Here is a 13,225-nt window from a genome sequence, read left to right on the forward strand (position 1 = left end):
TTCTTCTTCTTCTTAATCTATTTATCTTCCAGGGCCGGTTTTTCCCTCGGATTCAGCGAGGGATCTCACCTCTATCCCCTCAAGAGCAGTGTCCTGGAGCTTCAGACTCTTGGTTGGGAGATACAACTGGGGAGGATGACCAGTACCTCGCCCAGGCGGCCTCACCTGCTATGCTGAATAGGGGCCTTGCGGGGGGATGGGAAGATTCGAAGGAATCGACAAGGAAGAGGAATGGAAGCGGCCGTGGCCTTAAGTTAGGTACCATCCCGGCGTCTGCCTGGAGGAGAAGTGGGAAACCACGGAAAACCACTTTCAGGATTGCCGAGGTGGGAATCGAACCCACCTCTACTCAGTTGACCTCCCGAGGCTGAGTGGACCCCGTTCCAGCCCTCGTAACACTTTTCAAATTTCGTGGCGGAGCCGGGAATCGAACCAGGGTCTCCGGGGTTGGCAGCTAATCACACTAACCACTATACCACAGAGGCGGTGGACGTGAAACTAATGAACATAATTTGACAAAAGCGGATCATATACAGAATATCTTCAGCAAATACAATCACACACTATACTCACAATCTAATCCCCTATCGACAAGATGGATGACCTAAACTAACCCCTAATATTCAATGGACAAGAAATATAGCAATGACAGCATTAGACTGGGTTTTAGACCGCGTGTGAATAGCGTCTCACTCCCGTGGTGGCATTTACGCTCCTCAGTTGGACTCTTCCGCCTTCCATTTTTTTGATCTGTGGCCTTGAAAGCCTTAATTGGCAAATATAGCTCATATCTTGATGTTGTATATTTTATATGAATTATTTAATGCAAGCTCCACAGTGCGGTGGTAGCTTCTTTACGGCCAGGGCGTAGCCAGAGGGGGTGCTGGGTTTACTGGGAGTTACCCCGCATGGAATTTTTACAAAAGGAAATTAAAAAGAAACTGACAATAAACAATAAGCTAAATAAACATTCAGACAGACAATTATTGTGGAACTAACAGATCTGAAATTCATTTATATCAGTGCCCTTTTAATGACAAGTCATGCATGTACCTTCATTGTGTTCTACCATCATTTTGTAACTATTAACACCCCCTCCCCCCGATCCTGGCTACGCTACTGTCTCTGCCTCTTACGAGGAAACCAAGAGTTCAGTGGCGTATACTGAGGGCTACCAAGGCTATCGGTGAAGCCCAAACCTCAATTGAGAAGCACATTATAATGTAAGCATCTGGCACATTGTTCCATTTTCAAAACTTGAAAGCAGTGAGGAAAAACGGCGCACGTATTTCTGAGAGCTAAGCATCGGAGACTGATATCGCTGCCCAGACTCTCGTCCCTCTCCCCTCTAATCACCCATAGTGGCTTGCTGCTGTATATCGGGTAGGAGCGAGGACCGGGGGGGATAGGTGTGCTAGGCTTCGGTCCGTCAGACCGCCACTGCTGTAAACCATGCGTTACTCATCGTATATACTTCCTCATCTCATACTTCTGACTTAATCATATAGATAACAGAGTGCTGGTATTTCACTCCCGTTTCCTACTACATCCTTGTAGGAAGTCACCGCAGGGCTGCTGTTATAGGAGCAATATAGTTTTATTTTTATAAGTACAACTACTAAAATGAAATGCAATCTTTCAGGTTCTCTTTTGTCAGACACCACCACTAATCTCCCGAGGAAGCTAATAAACCGTGAACGATGGGTACGACCGCTGTAAAATTCAGCTACTCTAACTTGGACAGAAGAACGAAGGAAGAAGCTCAGTGAGAGGATGAAGAGATTTTGGGAGGAAAAGAAGGCCAACACATCAGCTAAGCAAGTTCAACCGTGCTCCTGAGTAGGGCATAACGATGTAATACTACTACTACTACTAGTAATAATAATAATAATAATAATAATAATAATAATAATAATAATAATAATAATAATAATAATAATGGTGCATGGTATCCGTGTAGGCTTGGTGGTGTCCTAATGAGGATAAGACGTCATAAAAATCCAGTCCCCAAGCCAGGGGAATTAACAGTATGAGGAGGTTGATTCTGAAAATTGATCCGGGGCCATCGGACCAAAAGCAAGCATTCTATCCATTTAGCCACAGAGCCGGACTTTAATATGCTAAACCTTAGGCTACCATATCTACTGATCAGGGGTTGAGCATTGGCACCAGCAGACGCCAGGGCAGTAGCTTGTGAAGCAGATTTCACAGCACAACAGACTTCTCTGTTGGCTCTTGGCTGCAGCTCAAAAGGCTGAAGGCTTGACGTTCACTAAATCAACCATCAAAAACGGGTAACCTAAGTCTAGAGGTAGCCCATGTCTTGATCTCATCATACGCCACTGCAAGAGTTCCATTCCCTGCTCGCCCGATAAGGAAGTCAAAAGTGGAGCAAGCATCATGCCATGGGGAAATAGTAATTTCTTCCACAACCCTGTTAACACGAAGATAATCGCTGTTATTAATACTTAATATAGTATTGTAAAAATTAAATCATTTTATAATACTGAATTATTTTCTGCAATAGAAGGAAATTTAAATCATGGCACTGAATTCTGCTGCAAATGCTGCAAACAAATCATAGTTCCGAGGAACCTGGGTGAGACTACAATCACTCTTTGCCATTTAGCTGTTTTCGTTGAAATTCTCAGGACTGAATTTCTCTTCGATTAGTCTCTGTAGGATCAGCTGTGTCTAAGGGGACGACCCCCATCAAACATTGCAGCACGTTGGTTTTTAACTTAAATAATATATAGGGAAGATAACTCCGTAAGTACGTAACAACAAAACTTAAAGCAAAAGAAGGTAGCAACTTCACGCTACCTTCTTAACACTACGCTACCAACTACTGTTTGAAACTCACGATTCTCCCGCGATAACGCAAGTAACGATGATGACTGCCACACTGTAAGTAGAAGGGGGCCTTGGAACAACGCCAGCTGCCACATAGTACCTTGCCACTTATCCCAGTACCTAGCGGAACCCCCAGTAACCACTTGGAGAAAATAAGAACATGAAAATTGTGTAGGAAATTATTGGCAATCATATGTACGTAGGCTGATCAACAAAGACTGAGACTGATTTTTTCCTGTAGCTTCCGTGATAGTTTCCTATCTGTAACATAAATATTTGAAAAGAGTTGGTTTTTATGTATAATGTCAGTAGGCGGCAGCACTTTCGTTTCGGTAGGTTGGTAGTAATGCTCTATTGTGTAGACACTACGTGCATTTCGCATACGAGACATACTAAAAGACAGTATTGGCTACACTGAGGAAGAGCATTGCAAAGAAACGACCAGAGCTTTCTCGGACGACTTCATCATGATAATGCACGGCCTCACATCGCAAATCAAGTCATGCAGTTTCTGGCTCGATTCAAAATGATCTGTGTACCGCATCCAATTTATAGCCATGATCTTGTACCCTATGATTTTTAAAAATTCCGATCACTAAAGGCAAAGTTTAGGCAATTTGAGAACTCTTAAGCAGTGCTCACGAAAAGTGAGGCGATTCTCAAGGACCTGACAAAGAATAGTCTGCAGCATGTGTTCAAGGACTGGCAGAGACACTATAAAAAGTTCACTGAAGTAGAAGGGGACTACTTTGTAAAAGGTCATGTAAACATTGAAATGGAGTAATAAACATCTGTGAAAAATCAGCCTCAGTCTTCGTTGATCAGCCCTCGTATGTTTTAAAACGAGGGTTGCTCATTAAAATATCTCCAGCTGTCCCATTCTTGAAAACAGCTCATCAAATATTACAGGGAGTATAATTTAAGACTTCGTAGCGGAGAACCGAGGCATAGGAGCGCAGAGAAGCGGTGACAGCGAGCGCAGTGCCCGCAATGGCAAGCGGACGTAGTGGTCCCAAAGAAGCAGCTTGATTACTCATAGAAACTAAATGAAACTGAACTCACCAGCTGTGTACATGCTCAGGACAAATACATAAATACATACATAAATCAAACTAATAAACTAGTAAATAAAACCGAACTCATCAGTATTTACAGAAATGTTGAAAGTGATCTCCTTAAGCTGCGATGCAAGCGTCACATCTTATAATAATATTTCGAAATACACTTTGCACTTCATGGACATTGATGGAACATACCGTGTTCTTAATTTCTATTTTTAATTCTTCTGCAGTTCGAAGATTACTCTTGCAAATATTTCCTTTGAGATTCTCCATAGATAAAAGTCGCAGGTGCTCAAATCAGGCGAACTAGGTGCTATAAGCTTTTGCTGATGATCTGACTATCATCGAACATTTCCTGGAACCGTCGCATAGAGCTACGCGTCCTATGGGCAGTCGCACCATCTTCGCGGAAATAGTCGTACCTTTTTCCTTCTTCAGTCAGTTCGGCAAAACATTCTTGTGAAATTGTGTCCGGAAAACAAATCGGACTGAAATTCGTCGGGCACTAATAGCACACCAACCAGCTTCACGTCATGCAGACGTCTCGGTTGTAAAATGTGCGGGTTCTCTGTACCTCCAGATCCTACTGCTCTGTAAATTGACATATCCACTCAAATGAAACCGTGCTTCGTCACTAATAAACATAATACCATTGTGGACACTGTTTATTAGCCAATTGCAAATCTTATGCTTGCAATGAAATCTGTAGGCGCTATGTTAGGGACTAAATGAGTCCGGTAACATGGTAAATGTAACAATTGTGTAACATTACGTGCTGGCGAATGTGAACTACTAGTTTCCTGATCTACTCTCAGAAGCGACTTACGAGGAATGACTTATAGTCTTGCCTGTATAACTTCTAACCTCTACTTGTGAGAGCTGTCCTCCTTCGCTGTTGCTTCTTATTACTTATTACTTACGGAACCAGTACTACGCCACTGGTAAACGCGCGTTGCATGTAATGTTCTGAAGGTACTGTAGAACCGCTGATGATGATGATAATGATGCCTGTTGTTTAAAGGGAGCTAATATCTAAGGTTATCGGCCTCCCTGTAGAACCGAGAAACTATCTATGGAATTTTCAAAGGGACCTTTTACCAGGTTTGTTCTCCTTGTGCAAGTAACACTCGACCAAAAATATTCGCTGCGCTTTAATGTATCTTAACCATCGCAATAATAACCTCAAAACACGCCTTTGAATTCGAATAGTCACTAGCAAACTGCTGCGTCAGCTGTCAAGACTTCTTATCACGTCAAGCTTGACACAAGCTATATGACGCTCGCTTGGGGATTCCAGCGGCCTGTGAGCAGAAGTGCGAATTCTTAAAACTACACTCCATGTATATAAATATAGACATTAAAAAAGAGTGACCGCAGTCTTGGCACTAGTTCTTCCAAGTGAGACATACACAAGGCTCCTAATTTAGATCTGGGGCATCCATGAATTGCAATGTCAGTGATGTAAATGAAATCAATTAAAGTACGTTATACACTAAAAAAGTAATTGTACGTAGTCATCAATGATTAACGATGGAACGACTTTGCTTTATAAATATTTTGCAAACTATCAAAGAAAAGAACTTTTTAAAGCCCGTTTTAATTCCTAAAGTAGTAACAGAAGCTCAGTTTTCATATTATTTGCAGGTAATTTATTTGAAATACTTATATGGAACAACTGCTTTTCCTTTCTTCAGTTATCATTTGACGTATTTAACATGTTACGTAATATTAAACCGAGTCATATACTCACATGCTGTTTTATTTTCAGAGGATTAACATAAACAGTTTCCTGGGAAACAACAAGTTTCATGCATCAGTTGTTTAATTATCATTTTACTTTTTACTAAAATCACCCATGGAACATAAGCCTATTTTGAAACTTGTCTTGACAAGACGACTGCTGCCCACCAAGATGGCCTACAGATACTGGAGTGCTACGTGGTCAGTGAGACAACATCCTCTACCGTACCTCTAGGCTTTCGGGTCCACGTACACTCATTCTCATAACTGACAGTTCCTCAGCTGATCACAATAGGCTGAGCGAACTCAGTTACAGACCTCAGTCCAGAATTCAAATCTTTGGACTGGCCGGGAACAGGATCCTGGGCTTTGAACTTAGACGAAGGCATGCTACACCATGGGACTGGTGGTCTCTTAAACTATATATTCAATATTTTAGCCACATTCTTCGTATAATTGAGCATTATGACAGATTTCAGTTGTATAATACAGTGCTCAAAATGTTTTCTATATTATTTCACTCGGTATATGTTATGGTTACTCAAACATGTTTACAGTATGAACTATAGGCCAATGGGTGAGACTCACAGGGGCGCTAACCCCAGATCAGGTCCGATATGTGTCCGAGAGATGGCATCTGTCACGTCGAGTTCGAAAACATTACTTGTAAGGTTCGTGGTGTATAGATAGTACGTGTAGATCTGAGGTAAATATGGCAAGAACACCCATTTCTGTTACTGAACGCATTCGAATTGTGACATTACTACAAGAAGAACTGCTACAAGCGGATGTCGCCGCTCGTGTTGGAGTTTGGAAAAATTTCAAGTAGACACAAACAGTTGATGATCGACAACGGATGTGACGCCCACCCAAAATAACTCGCAGGGAGGGTCCGTATTTGTTTTCAGCACGTCATAGGCCCACTGCTACTACCATGTCGTTCCGCCGGAATTTTCGGAGTACCATCGAAATAAGTGTATTAGACCAGGCAGTGTGAAATCGGCTGCACGGATGAAGACTGATATCAAGGAAGCCTGTGTGCGAAGGTCCTCTAAACCACATCATATGGCAACTCGTGTGAGGTAGTAAACAACTCACAGTGCACGGCATCAGGAATAGTGAAAGCTTACGCCCTTTTATGATGAGATCGCAATACTCATAAAACAGCAGCATTAGAGTCCGGAGACTTTCCTGTAACAGATGGAACGAACCTTCATTGTCGAGCACCATCAGCAGCAAGGGCGATTCATCATGTTTGGTATGCGTACGCCTCTAATTCCTATCCAGTATAACATGACTAGTCTGGTATACTGAGGAAACAACCACCAACCTGTAATTATAGGATGTGCTAACATGGTGGGTGAGGGCTTTGCACTAGTGGATAATAATGCTCATGACCATCGAGCCAGAGCGGTCAACCACTTCTTGAGATGCATGGTATACAGCGAATGGTGTAGCTAGCATATTCTACGGACATGAAATGTCTTGAACATACACGGCGTGAACTGAAGAGAGCAATTGACCACCGTCCTAATGCTCCCGCTAACATTCAGCAACTGACCCAAGCTGCTATCCAAGAGTGTGATAAACTGCCCACCAGAATTGTGCACTCTTTGGTGCTGAGTATGCTTCATAGTGTTCAAGCATGGCTCAGGCCTAGAAGTTACTATAAACAGTACTGATCTGCCACATAAGTTAATAAACGATAATTTTGTGTTCAAAATCCTACATTAACAACTTTGTGCTGTTGTTACGTTTCTGTTGCCTTTGCATAGCTGAATGCATTTGTTGTTCTTTGTAGATATCGTTCGTAATGTACGTATAGATAGAAAATAAAGATGCATTAAACCAAAATATGCAAAACTTTATTTTGAGCACTCTAGGATAAATACTTTCGGCCGAACTCATGACTTGTCTGCCGTTCTGAATTCTTCTGCTTGTTGATTTTATTGTTTCGTGTAAGTGCATGATGTCATCAACGTACCTGCGAACTTCAGCCATCCTTGGTCAGTGGACAGTAACCAAGCTGATCACTGATTTAAAGCACTTTTTTGTTACAAATGAGCACTGCTCTCAACTAGAGCACCATGCAAGGAGAAAATAATAGAAGACAGTAAATATCTCACAACAACAGATATGTAGAAGACGTGATTATAGAAACTGTTACTCACCCATGAAATATTGAGTGAAACCCTGACGAGTACTCCTGTACACCAGCACAACACCTTCTTTGTCCACATGTGTTAAGAACATGGACGGACTCTTCATCTTGGGGTAGGTAAAACGCATCTGGAGGTGGATGTTGTCGACATTCTGGAGGAAGTCACAGAAGTAGCGACCTGTAGCCCGTATTGTCACATCGTAGCTAAAACGAAAAAAGCATCAAAATATTCTTTTAGAAAAACACGACAATTTAAATTAGATACTCCAAGCAACTTCAGACAACCTACTCAATACAATCTCGACAAGTATGTGCTTCTCTCATCCAATGATGTCGATACAACGATTGGTCTCCATTATCGGTAATAGCTGCTAAACAATTATTCGAATATTTCCTTTAAATCACAGCATCATTGAGCACATTTTCTCCTTGAATTGTTTAGTGTTTTAATGGTAAATACAGTACATCCATTTACATTTGTTGTTTTTAGAGCAAACAAAACTCTTTTTACCTTGCAATACTATGATCAACTTTTCGAACACAAATGATGAATATTTTGAAAGGGATTTAAATGTATCTATAAACTCAAGTGAAATGGCTGAGATGTAGATGATAGCTGTTTTGGTCGGAGTGATGACCCAATAGACACGAATAGAAAGCCGGACATTTCTTTCTTGCTAATGTACATGTTACCTTAAATTATCATACAGCGTAATCTCATATATTTAGTTAATACTTGTATTATATTCCCATAGCTCAATGAGCCCAATTGGCACGGGACTTCCCACCAAGTGACTTCTCACGAAGGTGGTGAGGTTCCAATCCTGACAATCCATGTGGGATTTTTAAAAGTCATGCCCTCCTGTTTCGGACACTGCGTAAAATTGTAGGTCCTGTGACTATGATCACAATATCATGAATCACGTAAAACTACAAGGTTACTTAGAACTTCATTGCTGTAGAACAAAGACCAAAATAATGTACTAACCATGCTGTTTTACTGATATTTCGTGGATAAAAGAAGAAAACATTAAGAGTACGAATTACTCATTCTTATTTGGGGTATAGAGGGGGCTGCCTGGCCGAGGTGGTAAAGGCGTGCTCGGTTCGTCCGGAAGGACGTGAGTTCGAATCCCCGTCAGGAAGTCGTAAAATGTAAGAAACGAGATTTCCACTTCCGGAGGTGCATATGGCCCTGAGGTTCACTCAACCTACATCAAAAATGAGTTCCAGGTTAATTCCTGGGGGCAAAGACGGCCGGGCGTAGAGCTAACCACTCTACCCCATCATGTGCCGCGGTTAACAATAGTGGAAGCCTTTACCTTCCACTCATCCAAGGGCCTTCATGGCCTGTACGGAGGTGTCTTTGTCTTTGTTTTATTTTGGGGTATAGTGCAATCTAACCTAAAAGAAACATCTGCGTTTTAGGAACAGATCGCTTATCAACATGTTCAGTTCATTCTGAATATTTCTGTGTACTATGTGTACGATGTATAATGTAATGTGTAATGGAATAATAATAATAATAATAATAATAATAATAATAATAATAATAATAATAATAATAATAATAATAATTTTATCATTATACGCATGTCAGAGATGTGTACAACAGGTACTGCAAAAACACACCACCAGTTAGAAATAAATCATCTACCTGCCAGGGGTTAAAGAGCTGAGTAGAATACTCACGTGCACCGACGATTCTGGTGGATGCCGGTACCACATTAATTTGGGTTCGAATTTCCATAGTGATCACATTTCCAGGTCTATCGTGCAACAGAAAATATCCTCTAAAACACCAGTGGACTCAGTTCTGGTAACGATTAATGTGTTGTTTGAGTCATCAGTCCATAGACTGGTTTGATGCAGCTCTCCACGCCACCCTATCCTGTGCTAACCTTTTCATTTCTACGTAACTATTGCATCCTACATCTGCTCTAATCTGCTTGTCATATTCATATCTTGGTCTACCCCTACCGTTCTTACCACCAACACTTCCTTCAAAAACCAGCTGAACAAGTCCTGGGTGTCTTAAGATGTGTCCTATCATTCTATCTCTCCTTCTCGTCAAATTTAGCCAAATTGATCTCCTCTCACCAATTCGATTCAGTATCTCTTCATTCGTGATTCGATCTATCCATCTCACATTCAGCATTCTTCTGTAACACCACTTTTCAAAAGCTTCTATTCTCTTTCTTTCTGAACCAGTTATCGTCCATGTTTCACTTCCATACAATGCCGCGCTCCACACGAAAGTCTTCAAAAACATCTTTCTAATTCCGATATCAATGTTTGAAGTGAGCAAATTTCTTTTCTTAAGAAAGCTCTTCCTTGCTTGTGCTAGTCTGCATTTTATGTCCTCCTTACTTCTGCCATCGTTAGTTATTTTACTACCCAAGTAACAATATTCATCTACTTCCTTTAAGACTTCATTTCCTAATCTAATATTTCCTGCATCAACTGCCTTCGTTCGACTGCACTCCATTACTTTTGTTTTGGACATTTATTTTCATCTTGTACTCCTTACCCAAGACTTCATCCATACCATTCAGCAACTTCTCGAGATCTTCAGCAGTCTCAGATAAAATAACAATATCATCGGCAAATCTCAAGGTTTTGATTTCTTCTCCTTGGACTGTGATTCCCTTTCCAAATTTCTCTTTGATTTCCTTTACTGCCTGTTCTATGTAAACATTGAAAAGGAGAGGGGACAAACTGCAGCCTTGCCTCACTCCTTTATGGATTGCTGCTTCTTTTTCAAACCCCTCGATGCTTATCACTGCAGACTGATTTTTATACAGATTGTAGATAATTCTTCGTTCTCGGTATCTGATCCCTATCATCTTCAGAATCATAAATAGCTTGGTCCAATCAACATTATCGAATGCCTTTTCTAGATCTACGAATGCCATGTACGTGGGCTTGTCCTTCTTGATTCGATCCTCTAAGATCAGACGTAAAGTCAGGATTGCTTCACGTGTTCCTACATTTCTTCTGAAGCCAAATTGATCTTCTCCCAACTCAGCTTCAACTTGTTTTTCCATTCTTCTGTAAATAATACGTGTTAAAATTTTGCAGGCATTAGATACTAAACTAATGGTGCGGTAGTTTTCACACCTGTCAGCACCGGCTTTCTTGGGAATAGGTATAACAACATTCTTCCGAAAATCGGATGGGACTTCTCCTATCTCATACATCTTGCACACTAAATGAAATAACCTTGCCATGCTGGTTTCGCCTAAGGCAGTCAGTAATTCAGAGGGAATGTCATCAATTCCAGGTGCCTTGTTCCTATTGAGGTCTCTCACAGCTCTGTCAAACTCCGACCTCAAAATTGGGTCTCCCATTTCATCAGCATCAACAGCCTCTTCATGTTCCAGAACCAAATTATCTACATCTTTACCTTGATACAACTGTTGGATATGCTCCTGCCATCTTTCTGCTTTGTCTTCTTTCCCTAGAAGTGGTTTTCCATCTGAGCTCTTAATATTCATACACCTAGATTTCCTTTCTCCAAAGGTTTCCTTGATTTTCCTGTATGCAGCATCTACCTTTCCCAGGACCATACAGCCTTCGACATCCTTGCATTTCTCCTTCAGCCATTCTTCCTTAGCTACCTTGCACTTTCTATCCACTTCATTCTTTAATCGCCTATATTCTTTTCTGCCCTCTTCATTTCTAGCATTCTTGTATTTTCGTCGTTCATCAATCAGGTCTAGTATCTCCTGAGTTATCCACGGATTCTTAGTTGATCTTTTCTTCCTTCCTAACATTTCTTCAGCAGTCCTACTGACCTCATTTTTCATGACTCTCCACTCTTCCTCTATAGTGTTTCCTTTAGCCTTTTCATTTAGTCCTCGTGCAACATGTTCCTTGAAACAATCCCTCACACTCTTTTCTTTCAACTTGTCTAGATCCCATCTTTTTGCATTCTTTCCTTTCTTCAATTTCTTCAACTTCAGATGGCATTTCATGACCAACAAGTTGTGGTCAGAGTCCACGTCTGCTCCTGGGAAAGTTTTGCAATCCAACACCTGGTTTCTGAATCTCTGCCTAATCATAATGAAGTCTATTTGATACCTTCCAGTGTCTCCAGGTCTCGTCCACGTATACAGCCGTCGTTTGTGGTGTTTGAACCAAGTATTGGTAAGGACTAAATTATGATCAGTGCAGAATTCAACCAGCCGACTTCCTCTTTCGTTCCTTTGTCCCAATCCAAATTCTCCTACTGAACTACCTTCTCTTCCTTGGCCTACCACTGCATTCCAGTCTCCCATCACAATTAGATTCTCGTCACCTTTTACATATTGTATTAAATCTTCTATCTCCTCATATATTCTTTCGATTTCTTCATCATCCGCTGAACTAGTAGGCATATAGACCTGCACTATTGTGGTGGGCATTGGTTTGGTGTCTATCTTGACGACAATAATTCTTTCACTATGCTGGTCGTAGTAGCTTACCCGCTGCCCTATTTTCTTATTCATTATTAAACCAACTCCTGCATTTCCTCTGTTTGATTTTGTGTTGATAATTCGGTAGTCGCCTGACCAAAAATCCTGTTCTTCCTGCCAACGTACTTCACTTATGCCAACTACATCTAACTTTAGCCTATTCATCTCCCTTTTCAGATTCTCTAACCTACCACAACGATTCAAACTTCTAACATTCCACGCTCCGACTCGCAGAATGTCAGTATCCATCTTCCTGATGATCGCCCCCTCTCGTGTAGTCCCCACCCGGAGATCAGAATGGGGGACTAGTTTACCTCCGGAATATTTTACCCGGGAGGAAGCCATCATCAGTACATCATTCATACAGAGAGAGCTGCATGTCCTCGGGAGTTAGTTACGGCTGTAGTTTCCCGTTGCTTTCAGCCGTGTAGCAGTATCAACACAGCTAAGCCATGTTGAGTATTATTACAAGGCCGTATCAGTCAATCATCCAGACTGCCGCCCTTGCAACTACCGAAAGGCTGCTACCCCCCTTTCGATGAACCATTCGTTAGTCTGGTCTCTCAACAGATACCCATCCGATATGGTTGCACCTGCGGCTCGGCTATCTGCATCATTGGGACACGCAAGCCTCCCCACCGCGGCAAGGTCACATGGTTCGCAGAGGAGGAACGATTAATAATAATAACATTAATAATAATAATAATAATAATAATAATAATAATAATAATGTCCGTTCAATATCTGTAGATTTTAAGGGATATTTGCATTACGTCCTTAAAGAGTTCGTTAACACGTGCTCCCACCGTTGATCAGTAGTAGTGTGTCGGGTTCTGCATTGCTAGGGCGCGAGTTCAAACCCGGCAAAGGTAGTTAGTGTTTTGGAGGGTGAAAAGAAATCAGTTCGGCACTCCACATCGTACATTGTCGGCATATATTTAAAAACATTAAAA

At 41.4% G+C, this 13,225-nt stretch overlaps 1 protein-coding gene across 1 annotated transcript in view; it reads right to left on the minus strand.

Moving 5' to 3' along the window:
- The window catches only part of LOC136866739 (soluble guanylate cyclase 89Db), a 175,270-nt gene that overhangs the window by 58,305 nt on the left and 103,740 nt on the right, over positions 1–13,225 (minus strand). The window contains exon 3 of the mRNA XM_068226828.1: positions 7,826–8,019. Within this exon, the coding sequence (XP_068082929.1) occupies positions 7,826–8,019 (194 nt within the window). The remainder of the gene's footprint in view (positions 1–7,825; positions 8,020–13,225) is intronic.

The sequence above is a fragment of the Anabrus simplex genome, chromosome 3, assembly GCF_040414725.1.
Source record: "Anabrus simplex isolate iqAnaSimp1 chromosome 3, ASM4041472v1, whole genome shotgun sequence".
Classification (NCBI taxonomy): Eukaryota; Metazoa; Arthropoda; class Insecta; order Orthoptera; family Tettigoniidae; genus Anabrus; species Anabrus simplex.